Source organism: Aspergillus affinis, assembly GCF_023601865.1.
Source record: "Aspergillus affinis strain CMG 70 chromosome Unknown NODE_93_length_150861_cov_87_049760, whole genome shotgun sequence".
NCBI lineage: Eukaryota > Fungi > Ascomycota > Eurotiomycetes > Eurotiales > Aspergillaceae > Aspergillus > Aspergillus affinis.
In genome coordinates this window covers 1-24,235 of record NW_026515874.1, presented here as the reverse complement: position 1 = coordinate 24,235, position 24,235 = coordinate 1, and the positions used below count along the sequence as shown (strand labels likewise).

General features: G+C 51.6%; 11 protein-coding genes across 11 annotated transcripts; 6 read left to right on the top strand and 5 right to left on the bottom strand.

The window, feature by feature from the left end:
- Positions 1-688: 688 nt before the first annotated feature.
- On the top strand, positions 689-2,149 carry KD926_011298 (Tim22-complex subunit TIM54; the record flags this gene model as incomplete). The annotated part of the gene is made up of 2 exons (XM_053103565.1): positions 689-764; positions 828-2,149. 2 exons carry the CDS (start codon positions 689-691, stop codon positions 2,147-2,149), a joined length of 1,398 nt encoding a protein of 465 aa, XP_052953041.1.
- A 612-nt stretch (positions 2,150-2,761) lies between these two features.
- On the bottom strand, positions 2,762-5,445 carry KD926_011297 (peptide alpha-N-acetyltransferase complex A subunit NAT1; the record flags this gene model as incomplete). The annotated part of the gene is made up of 3 exons (XM_053103564.1): positions 2,762-3,225; positions 3,311-5,269; positions 5,364-5,445. 3 exons carry the CDS (start codon positions 5,443-5,445, stop codon positions 2,762-2,764), a joined length of 2,505 nt encoding a protein of 834 aa, XP_052953040.1.
- Positions 5,446-5,860: 415 nt separating this feature from the next.
- KD926_011296 (MIX23 family protein) lies at positions 5,861-6,546 on the bottom strand (the record flags this gene model as incomplete). Its single annotated transcript, XM_053103563.1, has 2 exons — positions 5,861-6,399; positions 6,474-6,546. 2 exons carry the CDS (start codon positions 6,544-6,546, stop codon positions 5,861-5,863), a joined length of 612 nt encoding a protein of 203 aa, XP_052953039.1.
- A 509-nt stretch (positions 6,547-7,055) lies between these two features.
- Positions 7,056-8,229, top strand: KD926_011295 (putative formamidopyrimidine-DNA glycosylase; the record flags this gene model as incomplete). The annotated part of the gene is made up of 2 exons (XM_053103561.1): positions 7,056-7,648; positions 7,710-8,229. 2 exons carry the CDS (start codon positions 7,056-7,058, stop codon positions 8,227-8,229), a joined length of 1,113 nt encoding a protein of 370 aa, XP_052953038.1.
- A 156-nt stretch (positions 8,230-8,385) lies between these two features.
- KD926_011294 (uncharacterized protein) lies at positions 8,386-9,243 on the bottom strand (the record flags this gene model as incomplete). Its single annotated transcript, XM_053103560.1, has 1 exon — positions 8,386-9,243. The coding sequence occupies one exon, from the start codon at positions 9,241-9,243 to the stop codon at positions 8,386-8,388; it is 858 nt and encodes a 285-aa protein (XP_052953037.1).
- Positions 9,244-9,948: 705 nt separating this feature from the next.
- nar1 (iron-sulfur cluster assembly protein NAR1) lies at positions 9,949-12,782 on the top strand (the record flags this gene model as incomplete). The annotated part of the gene is made up of 4 exons (XM_053103559.1): positions 9,949-10,056; positions 10,127-11,810; positions 12,359-12,665; positions 12,758-12,782. 4 exons carry the CDS (start codon positions 9,949-9,951, stop codon positions 12,780-12,782), a joined length of 2,124 nt encoding a protein of 707 aa, XP_052953036.1.
- Positions 12,783-13,248: 466 nt separating this feature from the next.
- KD926_011292 (anthranilate phosphoribosyltransferase) lies at positions 13,249-14,611 on the bottom strand (the record flags this gene model as incomplete). Its single annotated transcript, XM_053103558.1, has 2 exons — positions 13,249-14,214; positions 14,285-14,611. The coding sequence occupies 2 exons, from the start codon at positions 14,609-14,611 to the stop codon at positions 13,249-13,251; spliced, it is 1,293 nt and encodes a 430-aa protein (XP_052953035.1).
- Positions 14,612-14,929: 318 nt separating this feature from the next.
- Positions 14,930-15,991, top strand: KD926_011291 (mitochondrial 54S ribosomal protein uL10m; the record flags this gene model as incomplete). Its single annotated transcript, XM_053103557.1, has 1 exon — positions 14,930-15,991. The coding sequence occupies one exon, from the start codon at positions 14,930-14,932 to the stop codon at positions 15,989-15,991; it is 1,062 nt and encodes a 353-aa protein (XP_052953034.1).
- Positions 15,992-16,296: 305 nt separating this feature from the next.
- On the bottom strand, positions 16,297-17,955 carry KD926_011290 (phosphatidylinositol-specific phospholipase C; the record flags this gene model as incomplete). Its single annotated transcript, XM_053103556.1, has 1 exon — positions 16,297-17,955. The coding sequence occupies one exon, from the start codon at positions 17,953-17,955 to the stop codon at positions 16,297-16,299; it is 1,659 nt and encodes a 552-aa protein (XP_052953033.1).
- A 764-nt stretch (positions 17,956-18,719) lies between these two features.
- KD926_011289 (putative 2-oxo acid dehydrogenases acyltransferase) lies at positions 18,720-20,726 on the top strand (the record flags this gene model as incomplete). The annotated part of the gene is made up of 4 exons (XM_053103555.1): positions 18,720-18,831; positions 19,368-19,471; positions 19,525-19,596; positions 19,668-20,726. 4 exons carry the CDS (start codon positions 18,720-18,722, stop codon positions 20,724-20,726), a joined length of 1,347 nt encoding a protein of 448 aa, XP_052953032.1.
- A 574-nt stretch (positions 20,727-21,300) lies between these two features.
- Positions 21,301-24,019, top strand: KD926_011288 (uncharacterized protein; the record flags this gene model as incomplete). Its single annotated transcript, XM_053103554.1, has 3 exons — positions 21,301-21,436; positions 21,495-23,217; positions 23,287-24,019. 3 exons carry the CDS (start codon positions 21,301-21,303, stop codon positions 24,017-24,019), a joined length of 2,592 nt encoding a protein of 863 aa, XP_052953031.1.
- Positions 24,020-24,235: the final 216 nt, after the last annotated feature.

The following is a 24,235-nucleotide window of genomic DNA, read 5'->3' as shown; positions in this document are numbered from 1 at the left end:
ATATTGGAAAAGCTACATATCCACCTGTCATCTCCAGACTCGCGGGATATGAAACTCCCTAAGTACAGTAGATTTGACCGAACCCGTCCTGCCGTATGGGACCCGTCACCATACTTACTTTTATAGAAGCCTAAAACTTCCTCCCAGAGCTCACCTGCCTTCTGCATTTCTGACACTGCAGGGAAATTAGCTGCTTCCTTGTGTCTACCCATGTTTGGCTTGAGTGAGACTAAGGTTGGGTGAGAATCAAGCGAGAATATGAGACCGTACGAACAGCTTAGGTAGCTGTGTTCGTCTTGATATATAGAGGTCGCAAGTATACCTTAATAAAAACCATCGGAGAGTAGTTAGGTCTTAGGGATGAGATGGCTGTGTCTTTGCTCCTATATTGAACTCATATCTATGATTAGTTATGTATATGATAGAAGATCTTGTTGCACACAAAGATTTGGAAGTAGTCGTGGATGACCGGGGATGTACCCCGGGAAACTACCCGGAGAAATGATTATTCCGACGGCGCGAGGCAGGCATCCCGAACTTTTTTTCGGCAGTCAACCTTATCGGTGTTCTCGAGGGAAGTACACGATCTCTTTTCTCGTTGGGCTTTTCTTTTTGGATGATTGACGGGAATCATTCCTTGTATTTTTATTCTTGATCTTGCACCCTTCCGCCTCTATACCCTGAGACCATGGCGGACTCCTCGAAACCCGCTCCGGCTTCAGGCCCGGCTCCCAAGCCGCAGAACCCAGCCATGAGAATGATGGGTATAGACTCAATTATTCCTTGCAATAAACCTTTGATCAATCACTAATACTTTGTTGCTCCAGGAATGCCCAATTTCCGCTTCAAACTCCCCTCTCGCAATTGGATGATCTTTCTCACCATCACCGGTTCTTTCACGGCGGCCCTCATCTACGATCGCAAAGAGAAGAGCCGTACGCAACAGAAGTGGTGCGACCTCGTGGCGCATCTATCGAAAGAATCCCTTCCGGTCGACCAGACTCGCCGAAAGCTTACCGTGTATCTGTCCGCTCCCCCGGGTGACGGACTCCGCAATGCCCGGGACCACTTCAAAGAATACGTTAAGCCCATCCTAGTGGCCGCGGCTTTGGACTACCAAGTTATCGAAGGCAGGAGACAGGGCGACGTGAGGGCTGCCCTTTCGGAGCGGATTCGCAAGGTGAGAAGGCACGCGGGCGAGTCGAGTAGCGTCGTTGAGGAACCCAGCATAGAAGACGTTGTGGCCGACGCGCGACAAAAGATCGGTGTTACGGATGAACCAGGACCGAAGGGCGATCTGGTGATTGGACGTCATACCTGGAAGGAATATATTCGCGGTCTTCATGAAGGATGGCTCGGACCCCTCGACCCTCCTTCGGCTCCTGTCGCTGAACTCCTGGACGCGCCTCCGGCCGAGGGAGCAGAGGCAACCAAACCCTCCGACGACGGCACTCCCGCCCCAGAGAACCCCGAAAAGACCGAAACACCCGAGAAGAAGGAGGAGAAGCCGAAGCCCAGCGGTCCGACCCCGGCGTACTTGGCTCCTGCCGATTACTCGTCGCAAAGTCTCCCGCGCACCCTCCCCCAGTCTCTGGACGGATCGGCTCCGATCGCCTTCCCGCACATCCTGGGCTTCTTGAACACCCCGATCAGAGTTTGGCGATACCTGAACCAGCGCCACCTCGCTGACACCGTGGGCCGCGACGTCGCCGGCATCGTTCTCGCGTCGAGTACCAGACCCTACCACGACGGCTCTTTCAGTGCCGACTCTGAATTCAGCACGCCGAACGTTGATGCCGGCCCATCATCTTCGAGCAACTATGAGCAGCAGACCCTCCTCGAGGAGGAAGAGCTTGAATGGCATAAATCCGTGCACAAGACGGATGAGTCGAACCCCGACAAGGAACGCGAGTGGGTCGACGAAGTCGTCATGGATCCCCGCATCGCATCGCGGATGCAGCGCTACATCCTCTTGTCTGACGAGGAAGCTCGCTCGCAGCGCATTCTCGAGGGCTCGGAATACATTATCGGCGAAGAGAGACCCGCTCCTGTTCCTTTCTGGAAACACCTTTGGATCAAATACGGCTACGGCGAGGATGAAGCTACCCTTAGAAGAAAGCCCATCTTGGGCAACATCGATGAGGAGTGATTTGGCCTCCTCTTTACGGACCATATTGTTTGAATGACTGAACATCTTTTTTCTTTTCTCTATTAGACGTTATGGGGCACTGTCCCTGCGGCAAAGATCAGCACCACTCCACTGTACTACAACTTCTCAGCATTGTATATTAATTAGACTCTGGCGTTATATATGATTATATAAATACTAGCAGGTTTCAAATGTCAAGTTCTTGCGCGTCAGTTTGAATGAGAATCCGGTTGGAACGACCGCTTGTATACAGATAGACTACACGAAAACACCCTGGCTCGACTGACTAACAAGTCCAAAAATATGTTTCAAATTAAAGGACGGGCAGGCTTTTTATTGGCGATGCATCATTATTAGATTCCATTTGATTTTTGTATTGCCGGTCTGGGCTGCTTGATACCCATGAGCCGAGTTTTCTCAGGGGAATGATAGCATAGCTACCATGTCCGGCTTTCTAATCCTAATACAAGGTTGAGATTTGAAAAGATTCTATATTCAGAGATTTTCATGATCAGACGCAGCTACCCCGGCGAGCTATAAAGACCAATTCACCAATTGTTCTCTGAACGATTCGGGTGCTATTTTGATAGGGTTAAGAACGTGGTTTGTCCCTTATTCAGCGCGGAACAGAGTCGAGTTGGGCCACTTGCTAGCAGCCTTTTCGGCGTAGGCCGTCTTGGACGCTTGGTTGCTTCCCCATTCGCTCAGCAGATCGAGACCGGCGAGGGCGGTCTCGAGGGAGATGAGGTCGGAATCGAGGGTAGCCGTGAGATCCTTCTCATACTGAGGCTTCGAGTCCGCCTTCAGAAGCTGCCCGCATGTCAGACCGGCTTGAGTATGCGGGATGCTGTCATTGTGCGCGGCAAGGAACGAGTTGTTCCACTCTTCCAAATTCTGGGACTTCGGGAGCAGAGTCTCAAATTCGGGGTTGACGACCTCTGCTACCTCAGGAGCCAGAGGCTCGGAGAGGTTGTCCAGAGCTTTCCGGAACCGGAGGAGCTGAACGTGGAGCGTCGGGTTGGACACATCAATCGCGTGGGCGGCGGAGAGGCACTTGAGGGCAAGCGCATATTTGTCTTGAAGAATGAGTCAGTAAATTGCCGGGGTTCAATTCAGCACGCCAAAAAAGAGACTGGATAGAAAACGAGCAGGCCAACATACTTTTCCTAATATAGACTTCGAACCCAAGAAGTTGCGCCTCGATGCTCTTGGGGCTGTATTCCAGCAATGGCGTCAAAAACTTGGTCGCCTCTTTCAGGGGGTCCTGCGTCTGGACAAGCTGGTTTCCAAGCGGATCAGGGTCTTCCTTCTTCACGTCACCATCCGCGCTCTTTGCGTTTGCAGCCGCTGCCTTTCTCGCCTCCCGCTTATCGGCCTCAATCTTTTCGAGTCGTTGCTGCTCCTTCTTAGCCTTCTTGAGGGCCTTCTTACGTTCGGCATCATCATCGCCTGCGCCGTTGGCACCGCTAGGCAACGGTCCATGAACAAGATCCGGCTGATCGTGGAGAAGCAAATACGCCTTGATGGCAGCAAGAGCCACCCTCGTATAGAAGGGATGTTCGCGCAAACGATCCTCCCAGCGAACCATGTCCACGTAGGCTCTGACCATACCCTTCCGAAGAGAAAAGCTGTGGAAATCAAACTGATCTTCTTGCCACACATCGAAGATGTTGTAGACGGAATGCAGTCGCTTGAGAGCAAGTCCGAGCTTCTTCTGTCGTAGATAGGCCTCTCCATCCTCGGTCAGGTACCAGACGCACTGCATCTCGTGGAGATCGCCCAGTGCACCACCGACAGTCTCGTTACGGGTGAATTTGCTCATATTGTCGAGGGCCTTGTCGTTCTCGTTGTTGCGGAGCTGGTATTTGGCGGCCTTGGAGTTGATGTAACGGTCTTTCTCATCCAACAGTCGGGCCTTTTCCATTTCCTCCGCAGCCTTCTCAACATTGCCATAATGCTTCCATATCCGTGCTTTCGTCATCTGGTATTCCACGGCCTTGGGAGACAGCTCGATAGCCTTGTCGACATACTCCATCGCCTTGGACAGGTTGCGGCTGAGGTGGTAGTTGTAATGCTGGGCCAGGAAATAGTAGGTAGAGGAGAGGAATTCCGTGTTGTCACCGTTGGCTTGGGCACCGTTCGCTGCCTGGCCCGCAGCGTAGCCTTCAACCAGCTCCTGCACTGTGTCACGTTTCGCCGTGTTGGTGTACAGTGTCTTGATGTTCGCAAAAAGAGACGGGACGCCCTTCTTCAACATCCGCTGCAGATAGGCATCGGCAGCTTGCTTGAAATAATCTCCTTCCAAAAAGTCCAAGGGAATCCTCCGAGAAGCATCCCCGCGCGGGGTCTTCTCCGCCCAGGAGTCATATACAGCCTTCAACGCTTTGTGGTCATCCCCCGAAATTCCCTTAGCCCGGATCAAAGCATCGTAGTAGATTGAGTTCTCCGGGTTCCGTTCGAGGAGGGCATTGTAGGCGGCCTCCGCTTCAGCCTTTCGGTCCAGTCGTAAGAGGTAGTCTGCCTTCATCTCCATCACGGCCAAAACATCGGTGCATCGGTATCCCACAGCTTCCAAATGCTCCAGCGCCTTATCGACATTGCCCGCTTCGGCCATGATGGTGTTCTTGTACAGGACAGCTTCGGAGTGCTCCATGTCGGCGACTGGCGGGAGCGTCTTGAGAGTCTCCTCGTAGGTCGTCAGCACCTTCTCCGCCTCCTCCAGGTCACCAGCGAGGTGGTGCGCGATAGCCAAAGCCGTCCAGTTCTGTCGGAAAGCCGGGCGGGCCTGCAGCATAGCGCTCCGACTTTGGATGTAGCCCTGGTAGTCCCGCATTTGCATCTGCAGCAGGGCGAGATCTCTTTGGATGGGTTGGGAGTCGGGTTCAATTCGCAAAGCGAACCGGTATGCCTTGATTGCCTCCTCGTAGTTCTTCTCGGCCCGATATAGCAACCCGTAAACGTGCCAGCAGATATGCGACTTCATGTCGTTTTTGAGGGCTTCCTTGGCCAGCGCAAAGGCCTCCTCCTGCTGGCCCATGTTGCTGATGATCAGGGCCTTCATCGCGAGGGTATCGCCATGGGTGGGGTTTTTGCGAAGAATCTGTTCGGCGGTCTTGATTCCTATAGAGGGCAGAATAGATTATGATTAGTTGTCATACCACGCCATCGCACGGGGACAGACATCTCCCCAGTCCAATGCAGTTCACAAACCCACCCTTTTTGTGTTGCTTGTTCTCATAGTGGCGAACCACCTGGCGGAACAAGGACGCATCCTTGGAGCTCAATTGTTGCGGCATTGTGGCTGCTGGGGGAGGTTGGCGGAGGTGAGGGAGTTGCCAAGTAACTGTGTGTGAACTGAAGCTGGATGTGCGCGGGGACTCTTTCCTCCGGGAACGGCTTGACTTGTCGATCAGGCAGCGATAAGCTTAGGGCCGGGCTATTACGACATTCCCCTTTCTGCACGACCCCGTTAAAGTCCACCATGACAAGCCTCGATTGTTTCAAGAGCTTGAATTAATATCCCATTCGATTTTGGGGTGAAATCCGAAAGGCAATCACCGCTCCACTAACTATACGAATTCAGACTTTCAGGTTCTACCACGGAGCTTTGCATTTTACTGGAAGAGTTCCACTCTGCAGGGCGATTAACCTCGCTTGCTATATGCAATTAATCATACATGTCTCGTGTATATACATCCAAATTTCCAGCTTTTATTTCGTCGTTGGCGATGCCGCCCGTTGCGGCTGTCGTTTTTCGCGCCAGCTGTTGAGCTCTTCCTCCCATCCTGCCGACGAGCTGCCGCATCTTTCGGACACTAGACCCCATGTCCGAGATCGAATAATTTCCTCCACGCTGCGTTGTGTTCGGACTACATTCGCCAGTGACTCGGTTCTCGCTTCTCGGGGGAAGAATCGAGCAGAATACGGGTCTAGTCTCTCATCAACAACTCGCTCTCGGTCCTTCGCAGATTCGGTTTCTCGGAGGACGAGATCGGGATCGTCCGGGTCAGGGCTCGTGGCTACACCCGCGCAGTAGTTGAGCACGTCGGAGCGGGTCTGCCATGAAGGAAATAATACGTTCTCTTTGAATCCCTGGCAGGCGGCGGGATCGATCGATTTCTCCGCGTCCGACGTTGTCTGGCGCACCGTAGTCGAGGAAGGATCAAACCCTTTCTGCGAGGGAGTAAACAACGCGTTCAGATTTTGGCTTATCGAGTCATCTATCGTAGTCCTAGAAAGGCGAAGGAAATCTATGTAGACGTCGGAGATATAAGTGAGCACTGCTCCTAGCCACCAGTAACCGGGAAACGCTGCTGGGACTAACCTGTGAGCAGCTTCTCGTTAAAGCAGAATCGGGGGCTCAGTCCGGGTGCTGAGGTTGAAGAAGCCCGCGACATGTTTCTAGCGTTTTGGTCTCCTTTGACCTTCTCCGACCAGAGCCACTCCAGATTGGATGATTTGTGAGGGATCAAACTAGGTTAATTAATTGGCGCCGTAGGCGAAATGGGAAACACCGCAACAGTGTTGTCTAGTGTATTGAATCGTTGACCAATGCAAAAGCCAGTTGCGACTGAACACAAGACCTGCACTGTAGGAAAAGTTTAATGGTTCGTTTTATTTGCTTGGGGTTGATGATTGGAAAAGGTGTACGGAGTCCGGAGTAGATGGAAGTGGAAGTCCCTCGAGGCCCGCCTTACGGGATGGTATCATAAGTTGCCTGCCTGATCAGGCTAGCAGCCCATGATCAGCCCCGGATCACGGGACTACGTGACCCATAGGCAACGCGCTTCCTCGTATATCAACAGCCCACTCTTTCATATAACGGAGCATTTAGCATTGGCAATCGAGTCCTTTTTTCTTCATTGGTAGAGTCATCCAGCCGTCCAGTACCGTATCCATCGCCGCCATGCCTGAGCTAGCTGAAGTCTCGCGCATCGTCCACTTCATTCGTCAACACCTTGTTGGCAAGACGCTTTCCAAAGTATCTACGCAGAACGATGACATCGTATACGGCAAAGTTGGCACGAGTGGCTCTGAGTTTCAGCAAGCCATAGAGGGCAAGAAAGTAGTGGGTGCGGGACAGCAAGGGAAATACTTCTGGATTGCCATGTCCTCACCACCGCATCCCGTCATGCATTTTGGTATGACTGGCTGGCTCAAGATCAGGAATACCGACACGTATTACTACAGAACAGACAAGCCAGAAGATAAAGAATGGCCGCCGAAATACTGGAAATTCTTACTCGAAACGGACGGGGATCTCAAGACGGAGGCTGCATTTGTTGACCCCCGCAGACTTGCCAGGATAAGGCTCGTGGATTGCCCTGCGGAGGAGATTCGCAAGTACAGCCCTCTCAAGGAGAACGGCCCAGATCCAGTGGCCGACAAAGAGGCGGTATCGGAGAGCTGGCTGGGAGACAAGTTGAAAAGCAAGAAGGTGCCAATCAAGGCTCTTCTATTAGACCAAGCCAATATAAGTGGTATTGGCAATTGGATGGGGTTAGTTTTCCTAGCCCACTACGCTATCAACCATAGACATGGAAGACTGACTACTCCTTAGCGACGAAATTCTGTACCATGCGAGGATACACCCCGAACAGTACAGCAATTCTCTCAATGATGATCAAATAAAAAAGCTTCATTTCTCCCTTCATTATGTCTGTTCAACATCGGTGGATCTACTGGCAGACTCAGAGAAATTCCCTGAGGATTGGCTTTTCAACCATCGATGGGGAAAGGGAAAGAAAAATACGCCGTCTGTTTTACCCAACGGTGAAAGGATTACATTCCTTACTGTCGGTGGCAGAACAAGCGCCGTCGTCCCTAGTATGCAAAAGAAAACAGGCCCGGTGACCAAAGGTGCCAGTGGTGAAGATACCAGCGACATGCCAAGCAACTCCAAGAGGAAGCGAGCAGCAGTTCCCAAAGAAGAAAGTGATTCGGAGGCGAAGGGAGAGGCATCCAAATCTAAGAAAACGGCACCCAAGCCTCCAGCCAAGCAACCCGTGAAAAGTGAAGAGAACGAGGAAGAGAAATCTACAGATCTAGGGCGACGACGCTCGACGCGCTTGAGAAAATAAGCTAGGCTCGTCGTTTGTGGCTTTTTTGTGTTGTAGAAAAAGAATGTCCTTTTTAGATGCTATACTTGCACGAATATAATGCGGATAATCCTAGTATATTCTTGGGAAATTATATAGCGCCAGTCATATGCAACAACGATCGCTCGATAACATCGATCACACCCTGAGTCCATGTAGTTTGGAGTAGAATACCTCAAAATTCGAACTGGGCCCGGTCATGTTGTCCAGAACTGCGAACGCAATTGCCTCAAACCAGCCCTGAAACTCGTTCTCTTGCAGAACTTCCATCCAACAGTCGGCGACCTCATTATTTGGATTTCCGAAAACACCGCAGCCAAGCGCGCCTAATACAAGCCGTCGGTGCCTTTTAGAAGCCGCCACGCGCAGCACAGAGCGCATTTTGGCCTTCATCAAGTCTCGATCGGCGGCGTATCGGTATTTCGAAAGAACAGTTCCGGGGACCAGCTCCGGGTCTCTGATCGCAGCCACGCTTATCACACTGACAACAGGGAGCTGGTCAGGCTTCTGTAAATTCATGAGCCTGTGGCCCTTGCTGTAATTCTCACGGAAGACGACGACACTTGGCGCGTACAAAACGTCGTGGCTCCCCATGGGGTAGTGTCGTCTCTTGAGAGTGAAACTAAGGCTACTTCGATAGCAGAGTTCCTCCTCCTGGGCCATGGCTCCATTGAGCCAGCCTCCTCCGGGGTTCGTCTGGTTGGCCATGTTCAGGACGCATACATGCTTGGCGTGGTGGGTGTTGGAAGGTACTGGATTCGAAAGCGCACTGGCTATATCGAACGTGTCGCCGTTGATGACCCTAACCTTCGCAACCAGGTTTGGATGGTACTTAAAATCCAAGGGTGCCATTTTCGCATACGGGCAATAGTGTCCATTTGGAGGAGCCTGAGGCTTCAGTGCCAATACCCCGGGCAGCAGAGCTTTGGTTTCTTCCGCAATTCTCCTAAGGTCAGGTTTGCTCCCAGAAGGCTGAATTTTGAATGCTTGCGCCATGTTTGGGGAACGATGAACTTCTTCTTGTGGGGGTGGAAACGAGTCCGAATACTTTCGCCGAAAACTCAAGAAGAAAGTTAAACAAAGCGGTGTATGGGATGAATGTGAGCAGTTTGACTGGAGTCACGCCAGCCTCGTATTCCAGGCAGCCATAAAATATTCAGGCCTCCAGCCAGTAGTCCATGAGACCTAGCTCGATATGACCTGATATCTGAGTAGTTCCACTCTCATATGCTCTTTATTGCCACGCATCTCATCATCTGGTGTTGAGATTTCACACAGCAAGAGCCTCCAGAGGACTTGATTATAAAGAGGGGGAGGTGGGAGGTGGAAACAAGAGCCATCAACAATGCCAAGGCGTAAGGCAAAAAAGCGGCAGAATCGGGCGGAGTGATGTGAGCGGTGAGCTTATCAGCGCCGATCGCGGGGGGTTCGTCTAATCCGCAGCACGGGATTCGTCGCCACTGCAGCTGACAAAGCATTCATTGATTTCATTGGAATCCGTCCTTCTTCTACCAGTATCTTTTCTCCATCTTTTCTCTGCAACATTTTCAAACCCATTATTTCCTTCCATCTTCTTTTCATCCCGAAAACACAGTTCTTTGATTCTACCAGGATTACATTTATCGTCTATAGTCCATTCTCGCTCATCCTTATCGCCGCTATACTTACTCAGCCTTCGGCGGGGACTCCGCGGCAGCAACCATGAGTGCAATCCTGTCGGCCGATGACCTGAATGATTTCATCTCTCCCGGTGTCGCATGTATCAAACCTGTGGAAACCCTTCCAGCGAAAGAGCCTTCAAACTCAGAGGTGCGCAGAAGCTATGCCTTATTTACCCCTCCCCCCACTTTAATTCAGGCATTGATCTTGTATGGCGCAGAACCCCTACGAAGTAACCAAGGAAGACAAAGTCCAACCTGAAAATCTCCCACCAGCTGAGATCTCATTGACGGACTGTCTTGCTTGCTCGGGATGTGTCACTTCTGCGGAGGCCGTATTGATTTCCATGCAATCGCATGCGGAGGTTCTCAACACACTCGATGCCCACCCAGAAGTATCGTTTGCGACATCCCACGGAAATGGTGCAACAGATGAAAACGAGGGCCGGATATTCGTTGCCAGTGTCAGTCCTCAGGTACGAGCGAGTTTAGCCACCACATACAACACCACGGAGCAGGAGGCAACACACATGATCGATCAGTTGCTTCGCGGGCCCAAAGGACTGAGGTCTAGTGGCAAACATGGCAGTGGATTCACATGGGTCGTTGATAGCAACACCTTGCGTGAAGCGGTTCTTGTACTCACGGCAGATGAAGTTGGCGAGTCTCTTTCGTCAGGCGACTCGTCAGGCGCACCTATTCCGAAAAAGCCCGTTCTGTCCTCAGCCTGTCCAGGTTGGATCTGCTACGCCGAGAAGACTCACCCATTCATTCTTCCTCATTTGTCGCGACTGAAATCCCCGCAGGCGCTATCTGGCACCTTCTTGAAGACAGTCCTGGGCAAGGCCCTCAATGTCCCAGCCTCACGCATTTGGCACTTGGCCATCATGCCCTGTTTTGACAAAAAGCTTGAAGCCAGTCGAGAAGAACTCACCGATGCTTCGTGGTATACGCCCGAGAGTCAACCATCTGCCGAACCTCGTACCGCTGTTCGCGACGTTGACTGTGTGATCACTACCCGCGAACTCCTCACTCTGGCTTCTTCGCGCGGTATTTCTCTTCCTTCCTTACCACTACAACCCTTACCCTCGGCCTTTTCACCGCGATTCCCGGATAAAACCCTCGACGCATTCCTATTTTCCAAACAATCCTTGTCAAAACAAACGATGACCACTGGCACATCCGGAGGATATCTTCACCATGTTCTTCTGACCTTCCAAGCTAAAAACCCGGGCAGCCAGATTGTAACTCAGCGCGGACGCAATGCCGATGTTGTGGAATATATACTCATGTCAGCTGGCGGTGAGCCTCTGATGAAAGCCGCTCGCTATTATGGCTTCCGGAATATTCAAAATCTTGTCCGGAAATTGAAGCCTGCCCGCGTGTCAAGGCTTCCTGGCGCTAAAGCTCCTATTGCCTCAAGAGGAGGGAATCGACGCCAGCCGATTTCTCGTAACGGGGCCTCTTCCGCATCAGGCAGCGATTATGCCTATGTAGAGGTCATGGCGTGTCCTGGAGGCTGTACCAACGGGGGCGGACAAATACGGATCGAGGATGCTAGAGAAGTTAACTCAACTGCACCAACCGTGGTCTCAGAGGAGGAACCTAGCATCTCGACAAAACCAACGCCGCATGAGCAGCGTTCGTGGCTGGCTCGTGTGGACGAAGCATATTATTCGGCAGACTCGGAGGCCGAGAGCGAGACTGAGACCCAACCACCAATTGCTATCTCGGAAAATGAGACTCGAGTCCGCGAAGCTTTGCGCTACTGGTCGAATTTGACGGACATTCCGCTTGCCAAGCTAGCCTATACCACCTATCGTGAGGTGGAAAGTGACGTGGGCAAGCCTCAAGAAGCGCCGAATGATACCACGCGGGTGGTAGAATTGGCTGGAAAGATAGGCGGTGGCTGGTAGGGCAATAATCTTCATGTCCTATCTACACAGCGTTGCGATGATTTTATACCTCACGATTCATTTTATGTTTACGAACCCTTGCATTTGCATTTTTGCAGTATTTATATAGATAGAGATCGCACTTGATACCTGAAGCTAGACCTGGATGGTGTATTAGATTTTATAGGTGTGAGGAATCAAAAATCTCATTGACATGAATTACAACAACAAATATACCGTGGACACATAGTTACCTAGTATTAATCAGTTGGATCTTGTTTATCCATTTGAGATTCAATGATCACATACAATGAGAAAAGCAATATGATTGGCCGCTTCTCAAACTCCCTCCCCAAAACGGCTAGCCCAACTAATGGCAGCCTTAACCACCAGGCCGCCGCCCAGCTGACTCAGCCCCGCTAGATTTGCGCGAAAAGTTCCAGAACTGCCCGTTCAATGCGACCTGCTTCCTTTCTCTCAGCCTCCACAAAGAACGTCCTTCTTGACCCGAACCCTCATCGTATCCGACTCCCGGCTTGCAAAATCGCCTTTTCCTAGGCTCCTCCTTCGATCTCTGCGACTTGCACACCCGTCCGGATACGAGCCCGCCTCGAACAAACAACAACTCGACAAAACCTACTTTTTTCCCGCCGAAACCCGCCATCATGTCTCGCGAAGCTTATCAGGTGCCAGCTCAGCTGAACCAAAATGCCTTCAGCACCGATATGGGTGCCAGCGCCGTCGACGGACCCTCGGTGTTCTACCGTTGCGGCGACTGCTACGCCCGCGTGTCGCTGAAGAGGGGCGACCAGATTCGGTGCAAGGATTGCGGTCATCGCGTGCTGTACAAGGAGAGAACGAAGCGGTAGGTTTCGATGATTTTCATTCTCTCCGTGCTTCGTGATCTTCTCGGGGTTCTTGAATGTGGACCAAGTGCTGATGATGGTGATACTATAGGATGGTCCAGTTTGAGGCCCGGTGAACTCGAATTTAATCTTTGTCGCTCGAAGGGGAGTAGGAGTCAGAGGGTAGAGTGAGTGTCTGAATAAATGGATGGAGAGAAAGACGGGTTTGAACTACCTTTTACGATCGTGATATGCATTCTGCGGCGCTTGGGGAGTTTATCAATATTTCGACTTAGCAAAATTACTGCGATCCAGAGGTTGTAACTCCCGGGGCGAGATGTGGGGGTGAATTCCGTTTCGCAGGCATTGCTCTAGAGCCTGGGAGATTTATACACTTTTGGAAAGAATTGAAAAAAAATCATGAATACATTGATCATTGTGCTTTACATTGTTATGCCTTATCCAAACCAGACCCAGATGTTCCACCCTAGACCGTGACACAAAAAAGAAAAGAAAAGAAAAACAGACAAAAATCGAGAGGGTTTTGCGTTGAAATGGCAAAAGGAAGTAAGAAATAATTAACTTCACCTGGGTTGAGCAGATTTACTGAAGCTTATTGGAAATCTCAATGAATTTCTCAAAGGAGTGGAGGGCGGCACCACTCTCCACGGCCCAGCGTGCTCGCCGGACACCCTCCTTCCAGCGCCCGCCGCCAGGTCCGCGCTCGGTGATTACCTGGCCGTTGTCACCGGCGCCCATGTTGCTGGTATCGGCCTCACAGATGCCCGAGGTCACCAATAGGGATGCCACGTTCATGAGCACGAAAGACAGGATGGGGTCGTCCGGGGGCAATTCATTCCGCAAGATACTCATAAGCTTGGCGGCGTTGTCCTTGGGCATCTTTCTACCGTAAACTGCGGTCAGAGGGTGGGTGGGTAGACCGAAATCAGAGGGATGCAGTTGGAAGGTTTCCAACTTCACCAAAGTACGAGGAGTCTCTTCCTCTTCGTCACCGGAGTGGTGGTCGTCGGCCGGGCCCGTGTAAGCCGGGTTGGGGTATTCCGAAAGTTTCCAGCAGTTTGTCTTGCCCGCACAGCTAATCTCATCCATATCCTCCTCACCGCAGACAACCATTGTCTTGCGGCACCCGGTCTGGCGCAAAGCTTCTGCGAAGACGGGGCCGAGGCTCTGGTAAGCCACGCCAACCACCCGGGCCTCCAGGGCCCAATCAACGGGGTTTGCCAGAGGGCCCATGAGGTTGAAGATCGTTCGAAGGCCGAGTCCACGGCGAACGGGATTGGCATACATCATGCCAGGATGGAAGTTGGGCGCAAACAGGAACGCGTAGTTGGTCTCGGCGTACACCTGATGCATGTTTTCGACGGAGACCGCAGATATGTTCGGAGAAATTGGCGAGACGGCATTGAGGACATCGGCGGATCCAGAGAACGAAGTCTGTGCCCGGTTTCCGTGCTTAGCCATCATGAGGAAGGGCGAGGCAATAATGGAGGCCGTTGTAGAGATGTTGAATGTGGAGTGGGAGTCTCCGCCGGTACCGACAATGTCGCACTAGAAGGAATTGAAGCCGATGTTAGACAAAAGCGAACGGTGTAACTTGCAGGTAACTATTGAGACTCACCAGACCACCCTTGTAGTTTCCCTCGCTCTTACCACGGGACTTGATGACCTGCTTCAAGGTCGGCCTGTCCACTTGGAGAGCAGCCTCTCTCATGCGATGAGAGCATCTGGCGATGACCTCCGCATCTCGGTCTTTTCCAGTAGAGTGCAAGAGGGTCAATAGAGCGGCCGTCTGAATAGCAGACAAACGGTCCTCAAAAATCAATGCGAAGGCTGAAGCGATATCGGCCGTATCAACCGGCAGCTCCTGGTTGGGGTAAGCAAGCTTTTGAAGGAGGGGGGAGATGGAGACGTGCTCAGGTTTCTGGTCGTAGGCAGCAGCAGACATATTGGCAAATGTGAGATCAGTATTGACCTCCAGGCCGCTGACACGATGGGAATAAGCCAAGTATATAAGCTCGTGTTAGGGGAGGGGGAGGAATGAGGATTGAGTCACCGTGCAGCTGAATTGCCCCTCCGTTGCTGGGGACGCGCAGATGTAGTCAGCAAACATGCCGCGGCAGAGCCCTCACCGCCCGTTATCCGACCATTCCCCTTTGGGTCCGCAAGATTTCGTGATATTTTCCGCCCGTCGTCCGTCTTTTCCCCTTCGGCCTGCTCTTCTTCTCGGTGACGAGCCTCGCTTTACTCCCGTCAATCTTTCACAATGCCTCCCCGAGTGCGTCTCTCGAGTGGTCGACTCCCCCAGCCGCTCCGACAGAGCAGACTCCGTCAATATGAATTGCCTACGGTGACCAGATGCGCGAGCACGGCCGCAACGGCGACGACGCCGGCGCCTTCAATTGAGCAGATGACGAAGTCTGCTGCGCCAATTGCCAGATATCCTCCCTCCCAAGTCCCCTCGCACCGCAATCCGGAATACCGCCGGTCGCAACTCCTACGTCAATATACATCTCTCATCCGCACGACGCCTCTTATGGTTTTTCTCCAACACGACAACCTGCAATCGGTGGAATGGTCTGCAATCCGACGAGAACTGACCAGCGCCTTGCGTAAGGTGGACGAACAAAATGCCGCTGAGGGTCGCAACACACCGTCATTGGCCCCCCATGTCAAGGTGCAAATCGTGCAAACCAGCATTTTCGAGGTGGCCCTGCGGATTGTCGAATACTTCCGGCCCAACCAGGCCGCCCTGGCCAGCTCGCAGCCCCCTAGCGCCGTCAATCCGGTGACGCAAACCTCAGCCCAACTTCCTCCCACCGGCTCGAGGGACGACCCGTCATTGACGCACGATCTCTCCCGTGCCGCCCACGACGCCGTCTTGCATATGAAGGGTAAACACGAGCTGTCGACGCTGCTCGTGGGCCCCATCGCCGTGCTTTCGATCCCCGACGTGTCCCCGGAGCATCTGAAGGCTGCACTGACCGTTCTTGCGCCCAAGGCCTGCGGTTTTCCTACTCCTACCCGGAAGGCTAACCCGTCGTGGCATGAGATGCCGGTTCAGAACGGTCTGAACAAACTGGCCGTACTTGCTACCCGGGTGGACGGCAAGGTGTTTGATGTCGACCAGACGAAATGGGTCGGCAGTATCCAAGGTGGTATGGATGGCCTGCGGTCCCAGCTCATCCAGTCCCTGCAGAGCATGGGATCCAGTCTCACAAATACTTTGGAAGGAGCTGGCAAGAGTCTCTACTTCACTCTTGAGAGCAGGAAGAACGTTCTGGAGGAGGAGCAGAAGGGCCCTGAGGAGCAGAAGAGTGATGCTTGAACGAGGCAGCGCAAGCCATCTGATTTCTATGTATAATACTACTACACCTTATGTACTTTCCCTCTTTTCTTGGACACCTGTGGTTTTCTTTTAGCATTTATATTTGATTCGAGAAGAGCCAAAAATATAGAATGTAAGAATTTTTGCCACTTTTGGAGATAGGTATTTCGGTCCACATTTATAAAGTCAGATCAGCCGCTCAGACTTGACGGAGGACCAGGCAAATAATGACATGATCATAACATTGGATAATCTACCGAACTCCCTATAACTAACATACCTACTACTAACCTTAGTATCGCCATTTATTTCTTGGGCTCTTCATGTTTCTCATGTTTCTCGTGATCCCCGTTTTTTTGGTTCTTCGCATGGTTGTCGTGGTCTCCATTCTTTTCGTTCTTTCCATGAGTGTCGTGGGTTTCATTCTTTTCATTTCCCTTCTTCTCATTCTTCTCGTGATCTTCGTTCTTCCCACTCTGTTCATGCTTGATTTTTTGGTTCTCCGCGCTTTTCTTCTGATTCTCCTCTTTTTCGTGGGTCTCCTGTCTCAGCTTCAATCGTGCATTCATGCCGACAATGCAGCGTACAAGATCCCAATCCCCATCTAATCCGACCCAATCCGTGACAAGGATGCCAGTGGACCAGTCCCCGTCTTTCTCGCAATGCTTCCGGCAGAGATAGTCCACTGCAGCTGGGTTCAGCTTGGCAGCAATCTTCTCCGGCCAAGTTCCGAGCTTCCAAAAGTTACTTGCACTCAGGAAATTGATATAGAATGGGTGAGCACTGGTTGCCTGGGGACCCGGAAGCACCCCGAATGGATAGCAAGTCTTGCCAGCCCGTTCGCAATGTTCAGTGACGTATTTCACCTTTTCTCCGATGTTCTGTGTTTCCTGGACCTCGTAGAAATCCTGGATACAAACCTGTCCGCTTGCGCAAGTCGCATTGGCACAGTTGTCGGCCCAGGCGCTGGCGTCGATACCCCAACCGCGTCCACCATGCGCCTCCTTCAAATTCTGTGCGATGTTGAATCGGCGCAGGAGGACGACCTTGCCGCGCACCTCACCCAGCGTGGGGATCTTGGGTTCCGTATACCAGTTGCTTTCGGAGCGTGCGTAATGATCGTGCAGAATGCGACCTAGCTGTTCATCCGTATGCTCCCCGGGACCTTCACGCTTGAGGGAAATGATGAGGGTCTCGGATGGGTTTTGCTTAAGGAAGTCGTCCACTTCACGCATAAGATCCCGGAAGTATTTGTTACCCGTCAAGGAGATCGGGAATACGCTGTGGACTAGAGCCAGGTCATCTTTCGCGGGATCGTTGGGATACTGCGGCTGTACGCGGATATCGAAAAACCGCACGCCGTTTTGAAGTTGTTCTTTGGGACTGACTGCCTGGCAGCGAACAGACGGGGGCGCCACATGACAGGTGGGAGAGTTATGCGTGCCGGGAATAGAAAGAGAGGAAACCAAGGTGTTATCCTTCAGCTCCCCCATCCAAGCATTCAGGTTGGCCGATGAATAGACTGCGAGGTGGGACTCGGGCGTGACATATACGCCGGTGAGTTTAAACTTCGGCTTCTCACACAGCGCCTTCATCGTCGCAGACTCCTTGGTGGGTACAGGAGTCTGAATTTGATGCTTCTCCCCCTCTACCTCAAAGACCCAGCGCAGGCGCTCTTTGTCCGAGTCAATGAAGGTGCGCAGTTCAGTCTTGACAGCCTTGAACGGTTCGACGCGAATATCAACATCCTTGTGCTCAAACGGCTTTGAATCATCGTCGAGGGAGGCGACGGGCCCAGCTGTCCGGGTGACATTGGTGGTGACATTAGCCACAAGCCGAGTGAAGTTCTTTGCTAGGGACTGGAAGTCATCGCGGGGTTTTCCGTGGGCAGGAAACCGCTCAATGCGCTTCAGGGTGATAGGGGTTGAAGTGAGGTTGCGAACGGTCAAATGGTCGGCCACCATTGTCGCAAGTACTTGATGGGATGTCTAAGCAACGGCAAGAGTAGAGAACGCGTTCTCCTCCGGGGTTGGGGGGAAGGTAGTCCTGTGGGAAGATGAGAGCAGTCAATTGAGGTTCTGAGCAGAGTAAGAAACCGCGCCCGCTCCCATAGGGGCCGAGAGGCTAGAAGAGGGTTCGTATCAGGCTACCAGGCAAAATGGCGCGCATTATTGGTCTGGACGGGCCAAGATGAATGGTTGCACTGGGGTCGAACGAGAGCACTAGGCCGGCCACCATGGATGGCGCACCAATAATGCTGCGTCCTGGGATCTCCTGCGAAGCCGACAAACGGGCCTAGAAAAGTTTCCTCCCCGTGAGTCCCGACAGGGCGAATGGCCAAGGGATCGATCTTCGACTTCGCAATGACCATTGGCTATCCTTCCTTCCTTGTGAATCACTCATTATTTCCAAGCAAACAGTCACCACGCTCGATGTCCTCGGGTTGGGCAATTACGATCGGCTGGTCGCTCTAGCAATTTGGTTCGAATCCGGCCCGGGATCCACTGGAAGTGGAAGACGATTTTCTGACGGTGGGGATCTACTCCGTAGGGCTCGCATCAGCAAACACTCTTTAAATAGCAACCTGCAGTGGAATCATCTGCGAAAAGGAACTCGGGCAATATTTGCAGTCGTTGTTCTCGGTTTTCGCCCAGCATTGTGTTCTCATCACATTCTCAACACAAATGCCGACCAGAGTGTTAGTTTGATTTGGATTAGTGGACCGCAGATGATTGATTGGGGTATTCGTCATCTAGATCAAGCCGAGGCCTGGGCATTTTGGAAGACCTCCCAGGCTCCCAGCGTCTCCAGTAGAGCAGCGTTGGTACTTGGCCTACTCCGTAAGTCTTGATAACTTATGGGATTCTCTGGAGAAGGGCGGAACAACTGACGGGCCGCCGAAGGGCAGATGCGGAGTAGAATCACGTGGGGTCATGTGGGATGACGCCGGGGTTCGGTTATCGTCGGCGCGGAGAAGCAGTGATGCGGAGGGAGAACAGGCATATCTACAACCACCTCGCTGTCCCTCGCCATGCAGGCTCGCCTTCTCTACGCTCCGGGTGTTCGTTTGGCTTCTCTGTGCCTCTTGAGTTGATTTCTATTTAACAATGAGCTTTTTACGCTTCGGCACAGGCCTTTCTTGCGCTCTCCGATCTACTCGACCGCGCAGAGTCCTGCCAATTGCACATTCCCCGGTCATTTCATTTTCTTGCCGTAACTTCCATGCTGCGCCATCACTGTGGGGGGTTAAGTCCCAGGTCCTCAAAGATGTTGGTGAAGGTATGCAGGTCGTCCCTTATGTCTTTATAAAACCATCTCTGGAGCTACTCCCCTTGCATTGTTTCTTGGCCAATCGCTGACCTTTCAATGTTCTTAGGGATTACGGAGGTTCAGATCATCCAGTGGTACGTGGAGGAGGGTGCATACATAGAAGAGTGGAAACCTCTGTGTCAGTATCAATCAGATAAAGCAGTTGACGACGTTAGTCCCTCGAACCCCGTGGAATATGCAAACAAGACGATTGACGGGGACAGATCACATCGAGATATGAAGGTGTAGTCAAGAAACTGCACTTTCAGGCGGATGACACGGTTCCAACGGGCAAGGTAAGATGTCTGATTTATGCTTGGGACCCCAGAAAGTTTGGCTGACCATTGACATTTGGATCCATTTACAGGCGCTTTGCGATATTGAGGTAGAAGACGGTAAATACTTTGAGGACAGTCCGCCGCCTGCACCGGAACCGGTTCAGCCTAGTCCGACCCCTGCAGCCGCTTCACAAACGCAGTCCGTAGAGGAGGTTGCACCTACTCCCCCGATAAATGCGGTGCGAATTGAGACGCCGAAATCGCCATATGCAACCCTGGCAACCCCAGCAGTGCGTGGTCTACTCAAAGCACACAACCTTGACATCACAGAGATATCAGGAACCGGCAAAGCTGGACGCGTTCTCAAGGAAGATGTCCATCGGTTTATAGCCTCCCGGGAGTCGGCAGCTGCAACAGGGCCCACGATAACCGCACCACAAGCAGAGACCGCCGTCAACCTGACGCCCTTCCAATCCCAGATGTTCAAGACTATGACCAAGTCGCTCAACGTACCACACTTCTTGTTTGCAGATGAATTGAACATCAACCAGATCACTTCTCTGAGGAGAAAGCTGGCAAACGACCCTAAAGACCCCCAGAAAATCACATTCCTCTCGTTTGTCGTCAAGGCAGTTTCCCTGGCGCTGAACGAATATCCTCTTCTCAATGCGAAAATTGACGCGAGCAACCCCGACAAGCCGCAACTTATAATGCGCCCCAAACACAACATCGGGGTTGCGATGGATACACCCAATGGCTTGATTGTCCCTAACGTCAAGGATGTTGCCAGTCGTTCGATCCTCGACGTTGCGTCGGAAATCTCGCGACTAAGTGTCCTGGGACGAGAAGGAAAGCTCACGCCTGCAGACCTCAGTGGCGGCACCATCACTGTATCCAACATTGGGAATATCGGGGGCACCTACTTGTCTCCAGTGATTATACCCAACGAGTTGGCTATTCTAGGTATCGGAAAGTCCAAGACTGTACCCATCTTTGATGAGGCAGGCCAAGTAACCAAAGGCGAATTAGTGAACTTCAGCTGGAGCGCAGATCATCGCGTGGTAGATGGAGCAACCATGGCGAGGATGGCCAACCGAATCCGGGGATTCATTGAATCACCAGAGCTGATGCTTCTGAACCTCCGATAGTCTGTCTATACATAAAGTATGCATTCCTTTTTATCCTTTGGCGTGGTGGACCATACAAAAAGAATCCCTCCATAGAGAATACTACTACCGTTACAAATTAGCGCTCAACCGCTGCAGCGGCTTTATCTTGTTTCTTATTTGCTATATACCGGAGGTTCATGCACCTTCTTGCATGGATTAGTAGGTTGCAGGGCCTTTGCCTGCCCCTCCTCAAGTTTCTTTGTTGCGACATGACCCTGTTCCGGGACTCACGATAATCGCATCGTTTGCACTCAGCATCGCATCGTTTGCACCCAGTTGCATCGTTTGCACCCCTCGCCGTTGTCTTGCCGGAAAAGTTTTGTTGTCTTCTTCCATTCTTCTTCACCCTCCATGCTTCCTCTCACCTCTTCATCTTCACCTTCTTCGCCGTTTTCCTTGGGTTTTCGGTCTCTAGCCTTTTCCATATCTTCGCTCTTTCTGTGCTCTTTTCTTTTACTCTTTTGTCGCTTTTGATCTTCTTATCTTAATCTCCTGCGTTTTGAGGCCATATTCCTCCAAGTAGTTCCCTCAACCTTGAGCTGTCCTGGCCAGAATGGGGACCAGAGGGCTCTTCTTTGTGCGTTGCCGCGGCAGGTATTTCGCCTACTACAACCATTTCGACAGCTACCCAGATGGTCTCGGGAGTGCTATTATCCAGCAAATTCCGGAGAATCGCGACGAGTATCGTGGTATGAAAGACACCATTCATTCGTTATAATTCAACTATCTAACGTTCAAAATTTCCAGAATGGCTTCAGGCTATGAGAGTGAGGTACTCTAAACTCGCAACGCACTATGAAGGGCAGTGTCTCCCGGTTTCAGTAAAGGCTGATCAGTCTGATCCGACCGGCTCGCTTCCTGAACGGTATATTAAGAGCTTCCTGTCTGTCGATGACCGGCTTGAACACTCCCCCTTACAGATCGTGATGCCGGACGCGGAAATCTGGTTCATCGAATGGACTTACACTCTTGACCTTGATCGCGAGGTTTTTACGGTTGACAATGTGCTGCATTTTAAGCTCACAAAGATACCTCGTTATGATCGTTGGATCTATTACATCGACAAAGACGGGTATGAACGCAGGGCTTTTAAACCCTTCACCCCCGAGGAGATAATCGGCGACGTCACTTGCACCCCACACTTCAGCCAAGCTTCAAAGAATAGGTACAAATGCCTTGGGCCTGAGGTTATGCCTCCGAGGTCTCTTGTCTCTGACTCGGAAGAAGTGGTTATTCATCGGGAAGCCCTCTTTTGGGTCGTTTTCTCCCTCACACACCAGCGATACTCCCCACTGCTCGATCAGTTCTATCTAGAATGGGGTTCGGGTAGTTTTGCCTTCAGAGAGCTTGCGTTTGCATTCCTGTCCATCACAGCCGGTGAAATGAGTTTTGAGTCTCCCCGATCTCTCAATGGAAACTATAGTGGAGAGGGCTACTTTCTCATCCCTGAAGACAGACTTCGAATCGGTCAGCAGAGCCTTCTGCCTCGATTTTTACATGAGAGCCATGCTGCTGGATTCGAGCCCGGGTCAGCTCCTCGAGAAACAACCTACTGGATGAACAATGTCCTCATTCATCTTGTTACCAGGACTGATTTGGTTGATGTCGAGGAAGCGGCGGTTGCTGAAGTCGTCGATTTCGGCCTCAATGCGGGAGTGAATAGGTTCTATGCCATGGTTTTTTCGATACTGGACGTTGTTCTTATCCGCGTGCAGACCAACCAGGACGGAACTGTGCATGTCCGGAGGTCGCCTCTGATGGCCTTGGTACATTTCAATGACAACAATTCGAGATTTGTCAACGGTCCTCGCTCGAGACAGTCTGTTTTGCCTCAGAAGACTACCACATGCCCTGGCTTTGATGTCCCTCCTCCCACCGGGAAAGAGATCGCGGAAGATGGAAACTCAAGCCACCCTGCGGAGTCTAATGACGTTGAAAATGAGGGTGAGAAAGAAGGTCCTGCCACTATTGTCAAGGAGTCATATGAAGACGAGGATTTTACGTTCAGCATGATGTTGCGATTCTTTGATGCAGCCTCCGAGGAGCATCTAGCTGGTGAGAAGTCGCGTATTTTCCCCAACGAGATTATGGCCACCGTCCTGGAATTCTCGGACATGCGGACGCATGAAATGCTACGAAGAACGTCCGCTTGTTGCCAGCAACTTGGTAACCGCAGGATACGACTGAGTGACAACTACGCTGTCGTTGGAGCGGATAGAAGACAGGCACCTGAGCAGTTTTTCGTGGAGGATTTACGCACCGGAGAAAGGATTAAATCGACAGTGAGCTATAGCGCCAGATCCTACCATTATCTCCAGAATGAAGATAAGTCTATCGAGTTGAATCCGGTCATCGGTATCGCAGATCCCAGCAGTACCCGGGTGTCTATCATCGATAGGGTCAGCTTCTACTTATCAGACCTATATCCATCGGATCCAAAATACACGGGAAAGACAGAGTTACCATGGTAGTAAGTCCTCGATCAATCGTCGAACACGTAAATCATTCCTGCTTTTCCATTTTCTCACTCTTTCTTCAGTGAAAAGTACAGATATACCGGCGGATTTGCCGATTCTGAAGCCGACAACAAACTCCTCGATATGCCAACATACTTGTATCCCGGGTCTTTCGAGAACGCCTGGGGTCGATTCATCACCGCGGTGATTCGAAGTGGCGATAACTCGGCCTACCGGTTCGTGATGCTCAATAATGCAAAATGGATGTGTCTCCTTCCGCCGCGCTATCGGCAGCTGAGAATGGACCATTTGTTTTGTAATGGACTACAAGCCTTCGTGCGTCACCCCGATGACGAATCTCCCGTGGAATGGCAACAAACTATCAACTACGCCATCGCTCAGCTTGGCCTCACGGACCGCGTGCGCCCTCGGGAGCAAAATGTCAAGGGTCGTCCGGTCTTAGTGGGCTTCGGAACCAAGGCGAGGCTTTACTACTATGTCTACCGTCGCAACGAGACCCCGGCCGTTCCAGCAAACGCGAGTTCATATAGCGTTCGGATTGCGGACTCCTGCACCAAGTTGGACGGAAGACATCGCCTGGTTGAGCTCTACCCCGGAGGCAACCCGCTCAATATCCAGAACCCTGAGGATCGAGCGAAGTTGGAGGATTGGCTGTTAACATTTCGCGGCAATGATGATTTCGGCACGGAATGGGATCCGATAGCCGAGTCTCGCCAGCGTATTGAGTGTGGTGAATCCAAGACAACAGCTAACCAGAAGGCACAAGAAGTCCAGGGCGAGGACGCCAGTGACTAACGGTCATTTGCCTTACACTAGTGTCGCAGGAATAGCAGGTTGAAACTGTGGCGTTGCATGTGCTAGTCCTTTCTGTTCCATCTTGCTCATCAGTGTACGCATGCATGCTAGTTTTCTCTGTTTCAAACCTTTTTTTTTTTTTTTTTTTTTTTTTTTTTTTTTTTTTTTTTTTGGTTTTATTTTTTTTTTTTTTTTTTTTTTTTTTTTTAAAAAAAT